General features: G+C 39.8%; 2 protein-coding genes across 5 annotated transcripts in view; one reads left to right on the forward strand and one right to left on the reverse strand.

Moving 5' to 3' along the window:
- The window catches only part of Bmx (BMX non-receptor tyrosine kinase), a 62,749-nt gene extending 47,628 nt beyond the window's left edge, over positions 1 to 15,121 (forward strand). The window contains exons 13-19 of one of the 2 annotated variants that reach the window (NM_001109016.1): positions 841 to 915; positions 1,596 to 1,767; positions 4,260 to 4,476; positions 5,329 to 5,393; positions 7,747 to 7,865; positions 10,315 to 10,472; positions 14,147 to 15,099. In NM_001109016.1, coding sequence (NP_001102486.1) covers positions 841 to 915; positions 1,596 to 1,767; positions 4,260 to 4,476; positions 5,329 to 5,393; positions 7,747 to 7,865; positions 10,315 to 10,472; positions 14,147 to 14,221 — 881 coding nt within the window. In that variant the 3' untranslated portion in view covers positions 14,222 to 15,099. Of the gene's footprint in view, positions 1 to 840; positions 916 to 1,595; positions 1,768 to 4,259; positions 4,477 to 5,328; positions 5,394 to 7,746; positions 7,866 to 10,314; positions 10,473 to 14,146 lie in introns of both variants that reach the window. The other variant, XM_039099943.2, reaches the window with a different exon arrangement.
- A 3,581-nt stretch (positions 15,122 to 18,702) lies between these two features.
- Ace2 (angiotensin converting enzyme 2) overlaps positions 18,703 to 20,913 on the reverse strand; it is a 47,394-nt gene continuing 45,183 nt past the window's right edge. For all 3 annotated transcript variants that reach the window (XM_039099655.2, XM_039099654.2, NM_001012006.2), the window contains one exon: positions 18,703 to 19,614. In XM_039099655.2, the coding sequence (XP_038955583.1) occupies positions 19,506 to 19,614 (109 nt within the window). In that variant the 3' untranslated portion in view covers positions 18,703 to 19,505. The remainder of the gene's footprint in view (positions 19,615 to 20,913) is intronic.

The raw sequence follows: 20,913 nt of genomic DNA on the forward strand, positions 1-20,913 counted from the left end.
TTGTTTTTAATTAAAATATTTTATCACAATGACATTGCATTTCTAATAGAAAGCATAAGATGCAAAATACTTTTAAAATAATCATAATTTCCCTTATATGTGTATATTTATATATGCATAAACATACACATTTCTATATAGATATTTATAGGCTTTACAAAATAAAAATTTACATTGCACATGCAGATATTTATTTCTGCTGATTAAAGGTATGGTACTGAAAACATTTGAAAAACACTCAAACAGAAACAAATACCTAAATAGGATGAAAAGAAAACACATGTGTGGTAAAAACCATCCTATGCCTAAAGCAATAATCATTTTACTCTTTTGAGTGGCTCCTTTCAAGACACTATCAGCATGATTATTTTAACTCAGCTTTACCATAGTTACGTGTAAATAAAAATGACTTAAGCATTTAACATAAATTGGAAATAGATTTAATTTTAAGATTGTTTGTTTTATATGTAAAATATGTTTATTATATGAGATTTTGCAGACTTATGTGCTATTTATATGCATATGTAAATGTAGGACTAGCAAAAGATAGTAAAATATGAATGAGAAAAAAATGTTATGTAAAAGATTCCATCTAGCACCTAGTCCCTATGAAATTTCACACAAAGTAACTGGCTCTTTTAGATTTTGCTTTGCATTAGGTGAATGTGTCGATTCAAGTCACTGAATACAAGGACAAGGACAGGATGAATATACTTACTGTTGATTCTCTTTCTATCTCTCAACACCCCCACATTTTCAGTTTACTAGGGGAGTATGCAGTGATTCTATGTAACATGATACGATGATGACATTGATACTATGTTGCTGATTCCATTACAGGCATGATCACAAGGCTCCGCCACCCAGTGTCAACCAAGGCCAACAAGGTCCCGGTGTCTGTGGCTCTGGGAAGTGGTATGGACATATCCCTGGGCTCTTAAACTCCATTTGCCACCATTTGGGGTTGGAATGCATGATTACCTAACTGACACACAGTGAATGACAGGAAGGATGGCGATTGCACCAGGGAGACATTTAGTTTATATCATTTATATCACCCATTTTTTAAAAACCTTCTATCTACATCAAACCCTGGAGTCTCCCCAGAGTTAGCAAGCCAACAGCTTATTCTTACCAGCCATTGCCATTTGCCTCTGGCACCCCTTACCTGTCCATTCTTTTTCCTGGATTCGATGCCTGCTCCTATTTGGAACCAGTCCTCAACTCTGTGTCTTTAGAGTAATAACATCCACCTTGATGACAGCTTAATTTGTTTTATTCGAAAAAAATCTAACAATGTTTTACCAACCTAAGAGCATTAAGCACATTTTATATTAACTATCGCCAAGACACCCCCAGTGGGTGGGGGCTTCATTTTGACTTTTTGTGTCAAGAAGTGCAGCTGCTTTGAGAACAGCATTTTCCTATGATATGGTCATGATACCAGTTCACTGAGGATTTACGTTATTAACTTAAATTGATGTTTAAATTGAAATTGCTGGTCTTCATTTTGTGGATCCACAAATGTCCTTGCTGAAGAAATCACTTTGGTAGTTGTTGACACAGCTTCTAAGGTATCTGCCTTGCTTCATTAGGAATTTGGGAACTGAAAAGAGAAGAGATCGCCTTGTTGAAGGAGCTGGGCAGTGGCCAGTTTGGAGTGGTCCAGCTGGGCAAGTGGAAGGGGCAGTATTCTGTGGCTGTAAAGATGATCAAGGAGGGCGCCATGTCAGAAGATGAATTCTTTCAGGAGGCCCAGACCATGATGTAAGTTTCTCCTCAGGAATGACAATGTTGAGTCTCCATATAAGAACGTTAACATTAGCAGTCCCTGTCTATAACACTTGCCAAGCCTGGCATACATTGTACATTTAATATTTAACTTTTATTTTCATATTTATTTTGGCCTAACTGTTAAATAAAATCAATATTATGCTCCTAATTTGACAAGTAGGCTTGCATAATACCTTAAACACCCATGTTTGAATTTAGAATATTTCTGACTCTATTGAGAAAGTAGCCCATGGCCTCTGTGCCTTTAGACTCTCTACCCTTGAACTTTCTCCTGCTCACTACTTTGTCCTGTGCTACAAAGGACCTTAGTAGTTACAAGTAGATACAGCACTCAGTATATCCAAATTCCCTTCACATTTCCCACAAACAACTATGCATTAGCCAATGGTGTTTGTTAAGAAAAGCGTGGTTCACACTTGAAAGAACAGACTTGAATATGATCTTCAGGAGTCCTGGAGTGGGCAAGCTCTTCATCCGTAGAAACACTTCTAATCCAGGTAAAATAGCCTGGCTGGTCACTTTTTTAGAAAACCAATCAGGAAGGATTAGGAAGTGTTATAGCAGGGCCTTGGTCAGGAGATGGTTCAATCAGTAAAGTGCTGGCTGTGCAAATATGAGTTCAGCCTTTGAGCCCATATAAAAAAATCCGTGAATGGTCATATGTGCTTGTAGTCCCAGAACTAAGAAGGAAGAGGGGAAGGAGGAGGAGGAGGAAGAGCATGGAGAGGAAGGGTGGAAGGAGGTGGAGGAAGAAGAACAGGAGGAGGTGGAGAAGGAGGCAATTGGATCTTTGGAGTTCACTGTTCAGTCAACCTTATCTAACAGATGTGTCTAAGGTCTCAATGAGAGACCCTGTCTCAAAATCCAAACAAGGTAGATGGCTCCAGAGAAGTGACAGCCAAGGCTGACTTCTCTCCTCCACCACTCACACATAGACAAAGTACGTGAAATTTGCAGATCCTAACCTACTTTCATTGCTGTGATAAAGACCATAACCAAAAGCAACTTGGGGAAGAAAGTGTTTACTTAGCTTGCATATCTATATCTATTGAAAGAACTGTTGAGCAGTCTACTGAGGCATCTTTAGAGGTGAATACGCCAGTGTCCATTTCCTTGGTGATTCCTTTTAAACATCAAAGGAGACAGGGAAGTTGCAGCAAGTCCTACTACTGTAACTGAAGGATTGTTCAAAAATAGAGATGCTATATGAACACAAGCCTCAGTCCAAAAGCTGTCTTTATGGGCATCTCACCCCATTACAAGGACCTCCAGTACTTGCTTTAATACTCTGCTTTCACCGTAGCAAAATAATAAATTTGGGGGGGGGTTGTGACAGTCTCATGTTGTAGCCCAAAGTGGCTTGAAAAGTTACTGCATAACCCAACTTAGCCTTAAAATGACAGCAAAGACCCCACCTCACCCTCCTAAGTGCAGAGAATACAGTCAAGAGCTCTCATGTATAACTCAAATTGAGTTTTAAACAATTATTTTTCCCTATTCTCATTTTTTTTCAAGGAACTTGAAATAGAACTAGATTATTATATATGGTGGAAGGGGAAGCCCTTGGTCCTGCCAAGGTTGGACCCCCAGTGCAGGAGAATGTCGGAGAGGGGGGGTGGTAAGAAGGGTGGGAGTGGGGAACAACCATATGGGTAAGCGGGAGGGGATGGGGGCTTATCGACAGAAAACCGGGAAAGGGAATAACATTTGAAATGTAAATAAAGAAATATATCTAATAAAAAAAAACTAAAGAAAGCCCTTTGGTGTCCCCCTTTCATACAACATAAAATTAAAAACCAAATAAAAACTTTCTTGGTATATGATATAGCCAGTGTTTCCTGGTGAAATATTAAAGTGTATTTTGTCATTAAAGAGTATTATAAATAATCTGTAAAACTTATTCTAAGCTCTGGAGAAGTAGAGACAGTAGCCGCCTAGGACTCACTGCTCAGTCAGTCTATGCTGCTGGGTAAGCTTTGGACCAGTGAAAGACCCCACCTCAAAGGAGATTGGTGACCTTTCTGAAGACGACACCTGAGTTTGTCCTCTGGGTGCCACACAAAAACATACATGCATGTGCACATTTATGAATGTGTGTGTGTGCATGCGTGCACGTGCTTTTTCAAGATCAAGAAAGAAGAGAGAACAAAAGAAGATATAAAAAAGGAAATGTGTAGTCTCACTTCCCCAAAAAGCAACCATTTTTATGTTACATACACCCTTCAAATTCACACACAACACTATCCCGATTCTTGAGAGAAAAGGTGAATGCAGTCTCTAGACTGAGAGCATTGCTGAGCGGCTGTCGGATTCACCAGTCTCAGATCTGTGCCCGAGCCCTGTCATCTTTCATGCCTCCAAACATTATTGTTTCCCAAAACAAGATCCAAAGCTCCCTGCTCTCTTTCTCTATTCTTGCTCAGGCCATCTCAAAAACTGAACTTTTCTGATCAATTCTTTTCCAGGAAACTCAGCCATCCCAAGCTGGTGAAATTCTATGGCGTATGCTCAAAGAAATACCCCATCTATATAGTAACAGAGTATATAACGAATGGTTGCTTGCTTAATTACCTGAAGAATCATGGGAAAGGACTAGAAAGCTCCCAGCTCTTAGAAATGTGCTATGATGTCTGTGAAGGCATGGCCTTCTTGGAGAGCCATCAGTTCATACATCGGGATTTGGTAAGCTCAATGAGAGAAGAAGAAGAACATAACCTACCATTCCCTCCTCCAGAGATAGGGGCTGCTGGGAGGTCTGACAAAGAGGAGGCCTTCACTTTACTTTGCACATTTGGGACTCCGGCGAGCATGTGATGATGGTTTTGCAATACAAAGATCACAACCATAGAATAAAATATTTGAAAGACGGAGAGAACCATCAGAGTAAAATAAGTCATGAGGAACTCCATAGCTCCCTGTGCTGTGGTATGAAGAGCAGATGGAAAGACGGACCAATTTCATGTTTCTCAAAGCCAATAAACTGAAGTTGACCTTTACTCTGAGAGCTTAGTGGGAAAGCAGTGATTTAATACAATGACTAAAGAGGCAAAGAGGGAGATGGGGCAGGAAGAAAGTGTGTGTTTGGGTTAGGGCGGGAATACTGTTTGGTACTCACTAGAGTACCATTTGGTATTCACTGGCCTTTAGCTCTTGAGACCTCCTTATGCTGAATACCAAGCACACTGCTCACACCAGGCCCATGCATCCCATAAGCCCTGGTTGCAGCATGCATGACTTCCAAGTGTCTGTGAATGCACAGGATCTAGTGGATGTCCTTGCTAAGCTGAGATTCTGTGTTCAAGTATATTTTCAATGCTTGGGTGAACATATTTATGCAAGCATGTTTCCTTTTTGAAAAAAAAAAAAAACGAAACAAGAGATTTTTTTAAAAGCTCACTCCAGAGCAAACGGAATTGTGATAGGCTATGTTGGATTTTGCTGAGACTGAAGCTGAGGGGAGGAAAATGCTTGAGTCTGTTATCAGGTGATGCTTGGTTGCTTTTACTACTTGGAGATTTTGCTTTCCTTCCCAAGGCTGCTCGGAACTGTTTGGTGGACAGTGATCTCTCCGTGAAAGTCTCAGACTTTGGAATGACGAGGTAAGCCAGTAATGTCCCCAGACAGCTTTTCTTTCTGGTGTTCCCACTTATCACATTAATGACTTCTTATACACTGCGAGCTGTGGCGTTTCCATCAGTTGTGGTCAAGAATTTGATTTCAAGCTGGGTGACGGGCTCAGTTGGTAGAGTGTTTGCTGATTAAACATGAGGTTGGTTTTGGATTCCCAGTACCCGCATTACATCCAGGCACTGCGGTGTGCCACTAACCCCAGCAACTGTACAGCAGAGATAGGAGAGCCAGCCATTCTAGTCAGTCAGCAAGCTCCAGGTTCAGTGAGAGATGCTATTTCAAAGAGTAATTTGGAGAGGCTAGAGAGATGGCTCGGCAATTAAGGACTGCTTTTTCAGAGGACTGGAGTTGGATTCTCGGCATCTGTGTCAGGTGTCTCACAACTTCTTGTAACTCCAGCTTCAGGATACCCAACACCCTCTTCTGGCCTCTTTGAGTACACACACACACACACACACACACACACACACACACACACACACACTCACACACACACACAGAAAGAGATGGAGAGAGCCATTGAACAGATACACAATTAAAAGTAAAATATTTTTTAAAATGAAGGTATAAAGCAATTGATAAAAGCATCCAACACGGGGCTGGAGAGATGGCTCAGTGGTTAAGAGCACGGACTGCTCTTCCAGAGGTCCTGAGTTCAAATCCCAGCAACCACATGGTGGCTCACAACCATCTGTAATGGGATCCAATGCCCTCTTCTGGTGTCTGAAGACAGCTACAGTGTACTTATATATAATAAATAAATAAATCTTAAGAAAAAGCATCCAACAGGCTTCTACATATGCATCTATGAGCACACACATGCATCAACTATATCACACATAAATATATCACACACATAAATTTTGACTATACTAATTTTTCTACGGGAACCATTTTGGTTTCATTTTATAGTAATTCCATTGGTATTATTCTTTTAAAAAAAGATTTTTATCATTCTTAACTACGTGTCTTTGTGTCTATGTAGGTGTGTGAACATGAGTGTAGGTGCCCAAAGAGTCCAAAGGAGTGGGAGCCTCCTGGAGCTGGAACTACATGGGGCTGTGAGCTATCTGGTATAGGTGCTGAGATTCAAACTCAAGTCCTCTAGAAGAGCAGTGCATTCTCTTAACTTCTGAAGCATCTTTCCAACCCAGGCATTATTTTTAATAGCCAAACACACCCATGAATATACACATTTACTGTGTGTTCCCCTCAAAGGAGAAAAACATGAGACATACATGCTTTTGCACATATCCATACACCATGAACAACCTTTTATTTTATCATTTTTAACAGTTGCATAGCAGTCTGTGTAATTACATATTTCTGTGTATTTACCTATTTGCCAATGTAAATACATAAGGGTTACTTACATTTTATAATCATTTTAAAACCTCAGCTTGGTGGACATTTTTGAATTTCTATTTTTTTAACATCAGATATTATTTATGATAGAAAATTAAGGGGTTGGGGATTTGGCTCAGTGGTAGAGCGCTTGCCTAGCAACCGCAAGGCCCTGGATTCGGTCCCCAGCTCCGAAAAAAAAAAAAAAAAAAGAAAAAAAAAAAGAAAGAAAATTAAGAATGGTTTATACAATTCAATCAATTGAATTACTCCATAATAGTAGGTGCTATTCAGTCACCAAACATGATGGTGGAGGGAAAAACATGGCATCTGGGCAACCCCTCACAGCATGATGCTGAAGAAAAAATAAAGCAAGTCTCAATCCAACAGAGTTCCAGTTCTGTTCAAATTACAGAGAAAAGATAAAAATCAGAAAACACAAGCAAAATATGCATCTTGAGAGATAGAATTACCAGACATTGCTGGGGTGGAATTCTGAGTGACTGTACTTTCACATGTTTGTGGGGTTTGATCATTACCAAGCATTTTCCACTCAAATTTTGCTATTTTTAGAGGTATATTTCTTAAATGCTTACAAACCCCTAGAAACTAAGCTGTCACACTAAAAAGAAATCAAAGGACCAGATGTAGTGGTACATATACACAATCCTAGCATTTGAGAGGTAGAGGCAGAGTATCAGGAGTTCAAGGTCATGCTCTGCTACATAGTTCAAGGTCAGCCTGGGCTACACAAGAGCTTATCTCAGGAAGACTAACTGGGTGGGGTTGGGGGTGGGGCAGAGGAGAGAGGAAATCAATGTAAATTGGCTAGAAAACTGAAGCATTCAGCTAAGGAGAGTTCGATGCCCTTCACCGATCTGCCTGAGAGGGGGCCATAGAAACAACAATGTTTTGTCAAGGTGATCCCAGTTTTCAAGACCATTTGTGTTAATGTCTGTGTTGATGCTTTCCCTACAGATATGTCCTTGATGACCAGTATGTCAGTTCAGTAGGAACCAAGTTTCCAGTCAAGTGGTCGGCCCCAGAGGTGTTTCACTATTTCAAATACAGCAGCAAGTCGGACGTATGGGCGTTTGGTAAGGAAGTGACCACACAGCATCCTGGCCCCGTTTCTTAAGTTGGCTTCCACAACAGGAAACCACAAGAACAGCAACATCCATTTGAAAAAGAACCCCGAGCCTTTACAAAATTACACATGTGGTGTGAGACAAGCAAGTGGTTGAAGAGGACAGTTTCCTTCCTGGGGTTCAGTGTTAGGAAGTCTTGTACACTTTCCATAATTTACATCATGTTAGTGTCTGCCAACAGAATCAAAGGACTTAGGGGCTTTTCCAGGGAAACTTTCAAACAGTTTTTGTTTGGTTTGTTTTGTTTTGAACAAACAAAATCTATGTAATTGAGGTTGGTCTCAAAATCATAATCCTACTGCCTCCATAGTCTCCCCAAATATAGGATGATAGGTGTGAACCACCTGTTTTAGCCTCAAAGAGTTTTGCGACGGAATCATTAAAAATGTAAATGTTAGTTTCTTTGAAAGCCCAAAGATTGGAGGGCTTAAGTATAAACCACTGGTTCCGGGCATGAGTGTAACTATGATTCATTTTTTGAATCACCAAAAAAATGGAATTATCCAACCTGATCTTTCCACCTCAGAAAACAGAACCTAGTTGCAGATGTTTTGTGACCGTTTACAAACAATAACTATTTTTAAGTAATCTACTGCTGGTATGGCTATTCAAAATGAATCAGGGCCTCTGAAAAACTCCTCTCCAAGAAGATCCTCCCTCCTCTAGTTACTTTATGCAGTGCTACTGGCCTTGGAATATGGGTGCAGCCTTTCGAAGTTGGAGTGTCACTCTTTCATAGAAGTAGAATATGTGTATAAAGGAAGAGATACTATAACATGTAAGACTGCTTTATTACTAGTAGTTTACATAACTACTGCCACTCAAAGTTTGAGGTTTGAGAACAATTGCATGCCTTGCTGTATATGTTGTTTGTCCACAGCTTTGAACCAGGCTGTTTAAAGCAGTGGTTCTCAGCCTGTGGGTTGTGACCAACATATGAGTTGTGACCAACTTGTGCGTCACACCCCTTTTGGAGGTCAAAGGATCCACAGGGGTTGTTAGGGTCCCCAGAAAACACAGATATTTTACATTACTGTTCCGAAGAGTAGCAAAATTACAGTTATGAAGTAGCAACGAATAATTGTATGGTTGGGCATCACCACAACATGAGGAACTGTATAAAAGGGTTGCAGCATTAGGAAGGTTGAGAACCACTGATTTGAAGTCTTGGAAAGAATGGCACGATAAAGCAAGCATTTTCAGTGTCCTGATGCTCTTTCAAATGCGCTGTGTGTCCTATCCTACTTAATTCTCATGGCAACTCTAGAAGGTTTGGTAGGAGAGCTAAGGTTGGGAGGTGTTAAGGAATTGACTTGGCCTACAAGTGGGAGAACTAGCCTTTCACAGGCCACATCAGAGAGACCCCACATGTCATTCTCTTGATCATCACAAACACCCCAACTTGGTGCCTTATCTTGGAGTCTACCATGGCTTTCATGAGCTAGAGGACTGTGAACACTCTGAAAATGGACAGATAAGCCATGAGTTCAAGTTCCCAATGGAATAATAGCCGGGAGCTTTTTCTCAAATTGCCAAAATGGCACCGTACCCATGAAAGATGGTGACAGACCAACTCCAACCACAGACAGTGATACGGGCATCCATTGTTTTAGCTTCACATTTCTATCAAAAGGTAATGTAATTATGTGATGATGAAGTTGTACACAAGTGCAAAAGCAGGGAAAAAGAAAAGGCAAGGACTTCATCACTCATACGTGTTGGGATGGTAGCTTACTACACAGCTTGTTGTCAGTGTGAGGCTGCATGAGACCCTAAATGACCCCCTAAAGCACCCTGTGAACCTAAGCCCCAGGTGGCTCCCCCTGCTGTTGCCATCATTCCTTGGCTAACAAGCCGAGAGGGCTCTGGAAAAAACTGCAGAAACTTTTAGAAGTGATAACCCAAGCCCAACTTCCCCCTTTCTTTTTTTTTTGGTTTCAACCCTCCTATATTTTTTATTAATCTTCATGGAACAAGTACAACAAAAAGCTATTTAGGAGATCCACATAACAGTGAAAAACTGGCCTAGACACAAAATATGCCCAGCATTTCTAAGTAGTTTGGTATATTCTTTTTTTTTTAATTTTTTTAATCTTTATTAACTTGAGTATTTCTTATTTACATTTCGATTGTTATTCCCCTTCCCGGTTTCCAGGCCAACATTCCCCTAACCCATCCCCCTCCCCTTCTATATGGGTGTTCCCATCCCCATCCTCCCCCCATACCACCCTCCCCACAACAATCATGTTCACTACTAGGCCTCGTTTCCCAGAAATCCCTTGTTCTGGCCGATAGCTTTCTGGTCCTGTGATGTGAAGTTCCTTCCACAAGCCCTGGTCCTTCTGACACTGGCTCTCCTTTCTCTTCTGTCTGCTGGCTGCTCCCGGATGCACTACAGGGATCCTGATGTGGGAGGTGTTTAGCCTAGGCAAGCAGCCCTATGACTTATATGATAACTCTGAAGTGGTTGTGAAGGTCTCCCAGGGCCACAGACTCTACCGGCCCCAACTAGCATCAGACACTATCTACCAGATAATGTACAGCTGCTGGCATGAGGTAAGTATCATCCCTGAGGAGGTTGGACAGGGGGTTAAGGATGTGGATGGGGGCGGGGGCATCAGTGGAGATGAGAAAAAGAAAGTACCTGCTAGAGATATGTTGAAAATGGTCCTGGGTCATATTTATTTGTAATGTAAAACAACAACACAACAATAAAACAAAAAACAAGCCAGGTGCAGACAATTTACTGAACAACTTACAGTACAGTTCTAAAAAGTTTATGTATATTAACTCATCAGAAAACATGTCGTTGTTAATAAAACTGACAAGTGAGGAAATAGAAGGCCAGGGAGGTTATGTGAGTACCCTTAAGTCACATTTATTAAAGAGGCAGACTGACTGGTGTCAGTGTCCTTGCTCTTTTGTGTGTTTTTTTCAAACATTTTAATTTTTTAACAGTTTTTGTTTGTTTGTTTGGGTTGGGTTGGTTTTTCAAGAGAAGGTTTCTTTTTGTAGCCCTGGGCTGTCCTGGAACTTGCCCTGTAGACCAAGCAGGCCTTGAACTCAGAAATTTGCCTGCCTCTACCTCTGTCCTAAGTGTTGGGATCAAAGGTGTGTGACACCACCGCCCAGCTATCTTTTGTTTTCTTTTTGAGATTATAATGTACTGCAATTATAATTAATTATAATGTAATGATTATAATGTAATTAAATATCTCCTTTGGCTCTTCTCCCTCCAAATCTCTCCCTTCTTTTCATTTACTCCTTCTTGCTTTCCTTCAAATTCATATCCTCTTCTTTCATTTACCATTATTGCATGCATATATATATATATGTGTGTGTGTGTGTGTGTGTGTGTGTGTGTGTGTGTATTTATAAATATAAACTGTTAAGTCATGTTACTTGTACATTACATGTATATTTTGAGGCCTGACCTTTTGGCACTGGACACCAATAGATGTGCTTTTCCCTGGAGAGGACCACCTCCCCTGCTCTCAGCTTTCCTCGGTTGCCCATACTATAGTTTTTTGTGTAGCTCCAAGGCCTCATTCTTAACAAAAGTATGAAATCTCCCCTCTACTCAAAAATATATGACAGAGACATCTAATCTCATACAGAGATCACATGAAAGGCCTTCTCTTCTGTTTTTTCCTTCTCTTCTTCATCCCCTACCCTATCTTCTAATCCCCCAAACACCAAGATAGAAGATAAAGGTGTTACACAGGGCAGATATGGGACTAAAATGGAGCAAATTCCATCATGAATGTCTTAGATGTTTAAACATCTAATTGGGGGTGTTAGGTCTGCGGCTCCTCTACTTCCTTACCTGAACTCAAAAGCTTTTCATATATATACATGGTGGGCAATGTGTGTACGTGTGTGTGTGTGTGTGTGTGTGACAGAGAGAGAGAGAGAGAGAGAGAGAGAGAGAGAGAGAGAGAAGGAGACAGGGAGACAGGGAGACAGGGAGACAGGGAAACGGAGACAGAGACAGAACTAAAAACATCAAGAAGTTTATAATTATGTACCCAGATTAAAAAGATAGAAAGTAGCATGGGCTCAGAGAATGTAGAGCAGCTCCTTTCAATGCATTGGTATCTGAGCTGGAGCAGGAAACCTTTTCATAGTCCTTAGTATATGAGTAGAGATGGTGCCAAAGTATGTCCAAATGAGAATACCACAAGCAAAGATGTAGATGCAGGCTTCGTGTTCTCAGCTAAAGCTGTTGTTGGAAAGGCTGAAAATAAATCCAGAGGAGTAAATTTGATCAAGATTCTGTATCCCAAAGAGAGAAAAATGATAAGGAGAGGGAGGGAGAGGAGGGGGAGAGATTCAATTTTTTCAAGCAGTGTGAAGCCATTGAAAAATTTTGGACAATACAAAAACGAAGCTTTAAAAGTATTTATTTTATTGTGTTTTTACTATGGATAGCATAAACTGTAGTCCAATCATATAATGTTTATCCTGTTGTTGGAAGCACCGTTTACTAAAACACTACCAGGAGATAAGGAACCACCTTAATGACAGAGAGAGGCCGTACTAATATCACTTTCCATTTCCCCGCAGAATAATATTGATTTATTTTGGGACTACCTTTTCTATGGTCTGGTCTTTCTGTGCCATCGCCACAGTATTTTAATTACATGTGGCTACATAACAGAATATTATGTGATATCTTGTAGGCTAGAACCCTCATGATTTTTTATTCTTCATAGCTTCTGAGCCATTTTGCAAATTCAACGTCTGGAAAATAAATTCATCTATATTAAGTGCGACTCTTTAAGATTATGCTTTCTGTACATTTCAAGTGGAGAAATTCTATATCTCCATGACATGGAGATATCCTACTCTAGGACAAAGACGAATTTTTCCTAATATATGTTCCAGCCTACATCTCTATCTTTTAAGTTTCTCCTTATTGAGGGATACATTGTTAAGGATTTAATTTTGATATTGTTGTTATTATAAATGATGTGTTCCATCCCATCATATCTTCTGACTGGTTACTATTGGCTATTGATTTTATTCGTTAATTGTTTTTTTTTTTTTTACCCTACACACATAGTGAAATCCTTTACTGTTTAAGAAATTCTACCACGAAACCTCTTAAATTTTCAAGCATATAATTGTGTCCTATGCAAAAATTTTTCATCTCCTAATTCTTGGGGCTGGTTTTTTGGGTTTTTTTGTTTGTTTGTTTGTTTGGTTTGGTTTGGTTTGGTTTATTTTTTGTTGTTGTAGTTATTTATTTATTTATTTATTTTTGCTTTCTGGGTGCCCTGATTAGTAATTTCAACATGATCTTAGGAATAGTGAGTACAAAAGGCACCCTTGTCTTATTCTGAATCTTAGTAGAAAAGTTTATGGTGTTTCCAGGTTTCAAAAGTCATTCAGTGGGTGTGGTATGCATACCTTGAATCTTATCAACTAAAGGAGGCTGAGGCAAAGCAAATCTTTGTGAGTTCAAGGCCAGCCTAGTCTACATATGCTCCAGGCCAGATATGGCTACTCAGTGAGACCCTCTCTCAAATGGAATAGACTCATTCACATTAGGACCATGCTACACATGTTTTATAAATTGTTCGTGTGTGTGTGTGTGTGTGTGTGTGTGTGTGTGTGTGTGTGTGTGTTTTGTGTGTATGCACGCATGTGCGTGGGCAGTATGCACTGTTTGTGAATATAGGTATACTAGTGCCATTGTGTGCTTGTGTTCAGTGTCAATCCTTACCATCCGCCTTGCTTGAGACAGAAGATTGTCTTGTTTGCTATTATGCACACCAACTTAGTTGACCTGGGAGCTTCCAGTCATTCTCCAGTCTCCACCTCCCATTTTGCTATAGGAGAGCTGGGACCACAGAATCATGTCACACGTCTGGCTTTTATGTGGGTTCTGAAGATTGGAACTTGGGGGCAAGTGCTCACACCCAGTCCTGTATTGCTATTTGTCATTTAATTTTTGAGTCAGGGACTTGCATAGCCAAGGCTGGCCTCAAACTTGCTGTATAGCTGAGGATGACTTTGAACATATGATCCTCCTGCCTCTTCCTCTCAAGTCCTCAGATTACAGATATATGCCACCATACCTGGTTAATGTGGTGGTGGGAACTGACACAAGGGTGTCTTGCATTCTAGGCTAGCACTTGACCAACTGTGCTACATCCCCAGCCTCTCTAGTGTTCTTTTACATTATGCGCTTATCATCTAACACATTGGGGTTCTCTTTTATTTAGCTTCCAGAAAAGCGCCCCACATTTCAGCAACTCCTATCTGCCATAGAACCACTCCGGGAACAAGATAAGCCATGAAGAGAAATTTCAGAATGGTGATGAAAATGAATATAAACATTGACCAACACTCTCATTGTTTGTAAGGGGAGTAGAAAGACGCCATGTATTATAGCTAGTTCTTAATAATGGTCTGTGTATTGTTTAACTGTTATATTACCTACCAAGAAAAGCAAGGTAGGAAACAAGGTATTTCTTTGAAATTTAGCTTAAATTGGTCATTTTTGTTTGTGCTGCTTTTAATGTACTACTTCCCAGACTATGGTAGAAGTTCATTTTTAGATTACACTTTCCAAAGGGTGTGTACTGTGTATAAAGGGAGAGCGGGATTGAAAAGGTAATTTGTTGGGAGTTCAGTTTTTTTCTATTGGCACTTGTGTGGTAATTAAATATCTTTTCAAGAACAGAAATGTGTATGTTTGCTTCTGTATGAGAAATGTCTCAGGCATTTGAATATTTGTTCTCCAGTTTGTGGCACTGTTTGTAGAGGTTTAGGAAGAATGGCCTCGATGGAGGAATTATGTCAATAGGGCAGGCTTTGAGAGCTTAAGGCTTCACCCTACCTGTAGTTTACTTCTTGCATGCAGTTCAAGATGTGAGCTCTCAGAAGCTGAAGAAGTGGCTTAGTGGTTAAGAACACTGGCTGTTCCTCCAGAGGACACAGGTTCAATTCCCAGAACTGCACAGTGGCTTACAACTTGTCTATGAATCCAGTTCTAAAGAATATTATGGCTTCTTCTAGCCTTCACGCGTACCTAGTACACATGTGGTACACCAACATATATACAAGCAAAGAAGAAAACTAAAGGGTGGGAGCTCTCAGCATCCTGCTCTGTCTGCCATGTCTGCAAGTAGCCTTTGACCTGCCATTTTGAACTCTCTCTCTGGAACTATAAGCAAAATAAAGCCTTTCTTCTGTAAGTTGTCTTGGTCATAGCCTTTTATCATAGAACAGAAAAGCAACTAATACAATGCCCACATGACCTCAAAGTGTGAGAGCCAAATAAAGTGTTGATTACAACACACATTCCTAGACACCACCTTAGAAATTTTGATGAAGCAGGTCTGAGTGCAGCCCATGAGTTGGCATTTTCCCCCAAGTTCCCATACATGCTGAACTGCCCAAGGGTACCTCATTATGTGCCGTGGTGCTGATATATGGTCTATAAGTTCATTTGAATGATACAGCTTCTGCTCCATCTCCAGACTAAAACAATAGTACGTCATATGTCATCACGTACAGTGATATAAAACAATACTATTGAACAATGTTGAATAATAATATGGAACGATGTGTTCCGTCTTTCACACAGAGCACAATTTATTACGAAAGAGGCTCAGGTAGAAATTAATATCTTTTTCCTCCACATTAACCTCCACCATTATCGATCCCCACTCAGTGAGACTGTGGTCTTACTAGAATTAAGACAATCTTACTTTCTAATGATGTTAAACCCTTAAGGTGGGGGCTTTGGGGGTTTGGGCTCACTTGAAAGATAGTTGAAGTTTTTACTTCCGTCTTAAATCTTAACACAGATACAAAAATAGCATTTAAAATGTTTATAATTTTTATTGCCTGTATATGTATGTATACCATATTTCTGCAGTACCCAACGGCCAGAAGAGGGGATTAGAGCATCTGGAAATGCACTTAGAGATGGTTGTGAGACACCATATGGATGCTGCAAATAAAATCTGGTCGTCCAGATGAGGAGGCAGTGCTCTTAAGCACCTATGTTCTTCCTTTTTCTCATACCATTCATGTCTTTACCTACCAACAAGCTCAAATATCTCCCTTGCTTACGTGTTTCTTGACCTTTACTTAATGATTCTGTTATTTCAGCAGAAAACAATCTTGATAATGGTATTCTATTTTTAACAGAGGTATGCAAATTTCGATGCATAATGAACAGATAATGAAATGTCACTTTTAAAATAACCACCGGGACATCCACACATTCATTCCATTATTATTATTTTTTTGGATGGCACGTTCTTTCCTGTTCAAGGAGGGGGAGGATAAAGTGCCCAAACCCCTCTTTCTCCTTCTCAAAAGGTCCAGTCAGCCTTTCCTGCTCGCTAGGGTTTTGTACAGCAGGACCTGTACCACAGACACTTTTTTTTTAGAGATTATTTTATTTTATGTGTATAAGTGTTTGCCCACATGAATGTCTATACTGTGTGTGTGGTGCCCATAGAGACCAGAAGAGGTTGTTGCTTCCCTTGGAACTGGAGTTACAGACACTTAGAAGCTGCCCTTTAGATGCTGGGAACTGAACCCAGGTCTTCTTTGAGAGTGGCAAGGGCTCTTAACCACTGAGCCACCACTGCAGCCCCTGTTCTACAGATTTTTACCCTTTATTTCTGCCGCTTTCTTGATATAATCTCCTTCATTGCCTTTATTTCATATGTGTGTGTGTGTGTATGTGATTTTCTAAAAGTCATCTGTTTGTAAAAAGTAACACATACTATAAGGATGCAAACGACACTGTTTGCTATAAAATGAAACCAAAGTCTTACTTAGAAGCTTGATTTCAAAACCCAGGTAAAATAAAAATTTAAGTCACTACTAGAAGTCTGTGAAAGAATCAGTACACTTGGGACCACAGTGCCAGAGGAACACTATTTATGCTGTTTTGAAATATGCATAACATTTTGAAATGCCACTTAACTGTGTTTTGCAGCAATTATTTTTATAACCTTCAATCCGCAGTTTATCTACATACACTCTGAGAAGTGATGCAAGGGGAAATTATATGACAATAAAGATTCTCAAATGGCAAGTTAGAGGAATTTACACACTGTCTTTGCTAGGTGGAGTCCAACAGTCTTGCCAAGGAGCCATTTCTGATCTGTCAAGAGTGAAACACAAGTCTAGGAAATTGGTATTGTATGTGCTTGAGCTAATAAAGGAAAAGATTCCGACATGGTAGATTTAGAAAGTTGAGTTTCTCAGTTTCAATTCTGACTTGGGAGTCAGTGTATGAGAAACATAGGTTGAACCTAGATTAAGGCCTTACCTTTTAAAAAATGGGTTTTTTTTTTTGAGATTATAATTACCTAATTTCCCCCTTGTCCTTCCTTCCTTCCTCCAAACCCTCTCATATACTGAATTCCAATTTTCTTTTCCATGTATACCCTTGCTTCCTTGTAGCCCATAGGTCAGCAATGTTTGCCTGCAAGAGACTTAGTGAGCTATAGCTTCTCTAAGTCAACACCTCACCTCAGCTCTGTAGCACAAAAGCAGCTCCAGATAATATGAAAATTATTGGGCATGGCTGTGTAGCAATAAAGCTTCATTTATGGACAATGAAATTTGAATTTCATATCATTTTCTTGTAGCAGGAAATATTATTCTACTTTTCTCCCAACCAGTAAAAATTATAATACTTATTTTTAACTCAAGGGGATGGGCATAATTTGGCCCATGGATCACATGGATGGGAGATTGTCAACTACCATCTTTTATGTTCAGGTACAAGAGTATCTATTTACAAGTCTCTATCTTCTCGGAGGCTGTTACTGTATAGGAGAACGACTACAACCATCACTTGGTAGGCAAAATGAGGACTTACCTGGGATAAATTAAATTGGGGCAAAAGCAGCTTTTCTAATTTCCATGTTATAGTTGGAGACTGTGTTATGTGCAGATGGGTTCTTTACCATGAATGGAGAAGCTGTTTTGAAGATATTAGATGATTCAATTGGTTCTTATAAGGGTTCCTTTTGCATAGTGTTGAACTAAGAAACGGACTGAGGACTTTGTAAAGTGAATACACCAGTTGCAAGGGTTATTTATATATCTACAATATTTTTATTTATTTTTCATATTTTGCTGTGTAGCCCTGGCTGTTCCTGGAACTCTGTAGACCAGGCTGGCCTCGAACTCACAGAGACCTGCCTACAAGGGCTGTTTAAATAATCGCTTGCAGAAGATCTTCTTGTATTAGAAAAGTCATGTCATACACAAGGTAAAATGGTATCAATTAAACAAGAGTGTAAATCGGGGAGAAAAGCAATTCTTGCTTGCCCCAGAGGCAAGATAGTAAGAGAGATAATGATGTGGAAGCTTGATGGGAGGGAAATGGCTCTCTTGAAAAAAGGCATTCTTTCTTTGCTACCTGTGTATTATATGAATGCAAAGACACTAAATAGCCTCAAATGACTCAGCCTGATTTTGATGGATCGGTGGCCCAACATTACCATGAACACACCAAAATTTATTAAGCACAAAGTCACTCTAACATTACACTGTTATGATGGAGTCTCCAATATAGCATGTCGAACATGTTAATTAATTTAATATAGTTTTAATCAATCCTTGGGTATATATTATTGTTATATTTAATAATGGCAGGGTGTTGGTTCCTAATGTCTCAGTGCATACAATCTGAGTACCAATCACTTGAACAGATTTTATAATTTCTTGGTCCAAGATGACAACTTTGTCCATACAATGAAATCCAGAAATAACAGACACATTGGCACACATAAGACCAGAGGAGAGTACAAATCTAATAAGTATTTATTGAGGTCTGCTTTGTGTTCACCATTGCCTCAGACCCTGTGAGAGAAACAAACAATTTCAGAGACTGGGCTCCCATTTCACAGGGTGAGCATTCAGCTGGAATTTTCCCTTACTCCACAGTGAGAGAATAATGGAAGCAAGTTTCTGTCAGGCATGCTCTGGGTTCATGGAGTTTCCTGTGCTAGCTGTGTCCTGTTAGAGAGATGTTGTTCAAGCAGTTTGAAAGAGAAAAAGGTCATGTTATCTACCTGATGTCCGACTTCTTTCTCCTTTGAAGCTGTACCTCCAAAGAAGGGACAGTCCATTTCAAGTATAACTGTCTACAGATTCCTACAGTATTTGAAGTGAATTAATGCAGAAGCCACAGAGCGTGATGTCACACTTGGAGTCAAGTGAACAGCGAGCACCATTCTCAACCTCAGCAGTCCCACCAGTTCACACGCCAGATGCCAACACCTCCTCCCAAGATACATCATTTCATCTTCTAAATCCAGTTGCCTGACAGTATCTCCCTGGACGGACTGTGAGGCCAAAGGCACATTTCCCTCTTTTACTCTAAGATAAACATCCCTATTAATAAACAGAAGAGATGTCAAGTCCTAAGGTAGAAATAAATACTGAAAGCAATGTCAGTGAAGATGTCCACTCAAGTCTGATGCTCTTTGGACAACTTTACTGAACAGATCATAGTTTTGATGGCTAAGGACATGGATATAATCTCATATTTTGGGTACTATGAAGTTAGCATTTGCATACAGTAAAATGACGAGTGCTTTTCTAGAATGAAGTTTGAGCATCATCACTGTTTTGGAATCCTGCGTTACTTTCTCCTTTGCCAATGTCCATGGAGTCATAAGGATTCTCTTCTCTTTTTGTTTCATTTTTCCTGTCGAATAAAACAAAGTCACCTTAATAAAGTGATGTTAGAAAGACACTTACACTGACCCAACGGATGACTATCAAAAAGTCTGGTGGTCCCTTGTGCTAAGGATGCTGCGTTGTAGAAACTGGGAACTTTCATAAGCTGGTGCTATGTTTATACATACATTCTGCCCCATGAGAACAGTTCAGAAGTTTGGATTAAAATTAAAAGTTGATGTTGATCTTAACCTTTCAACATTTCAAGTTGAGCAGCCTTTCACCTGCTGGGATTTATCTTGCACAAACATTAGCATGCACAGGAAATTGTCTATTTGAAATCAGTGCACTTTTTTAAAATAGACACAAACATCTGGTAACCATGGGAGAGGTCATTGCTATAAAATAGGAAAGTACCCGGCAAAAGAAGTGCTTTACACAGCCAATCTGAAAGAATCTCTAAAATATATTGCTTGGGAAATTTTTTTAAAATCTCAAAATATCTCTAAAACATATTAGGTGGTAAATAATATGTGGCCCATCGTTCCTATATACTAAAAACTAATAACTTTGGTTAAAATGAAACTCAGAAACAAAGGAACTCTATGACTCCCTTGTATTTTTGAGAATTTTAATCATGTTGACTTCACTGCCTAGAAAGTGTTTTGTGCCCATCTGTGTATGTGTGCACATGTGCATATGTGTAAGTGTGTATGCTTCATCGCCCGTGTGGAGATCAGACAACCTCCAGCATTGATTCTCAACACTCACTGGGATTGAGATGGGATCCGTTTGTTATCTCTGCTGTGTACACCAGGCTAAGTGGCCAAGTGACCTACAAACTTCTGGGGATTTTCCCACCTCGGACTCCCATCTCCCTGGAAGAGTTCTGGGATTACAGATGCTTGCATCCTGTATCTGGTTTATATATAGGCTATGTGGATTCAAACTCAGGTCCTCATACTTGTGTGGCAGTGATTTTACCCATCTCCACAGCATTGCTTTTTCAAATGCAGTTATTCGGTAGAATTGAGAACTCTCTATAGTAAAGAAAATTAAATAAAATAAACTAATTTGTGTAAAGATTCAACTGAGGGCTGGAGAGATAGCTCAGTGGTTAAGAGCACCGACTGCTCTTCCAGACGTCCTGAGTTCAATTCCCAGCAACCACATGGTGGCTCACAACCATCTGTAGTGGAATCTGATGCCCTCTTCTGGTGTGTCTGAAGATAACTACAGTGTGCTCCCATATATAAAATAAATATTTGTTTTAAAAGATTCAACCGACAGTATGTTTAAACAACTGGAAACATGCATATAATGTTGT

The sequence above is a fragment of the Rattus norvegicus genome, chromosome X, assembly GCF_036323735.1.
Source record: "Rattus norvegicus strain BN/NHsdMcwi chromosome X, GRCr8, whole genome shotgun sequence".
NCBI lineage: Eukaryota > Metazoa > Chordata > Mammalia > Rodentia > Muridae > Rattus > Rattus norvegicus.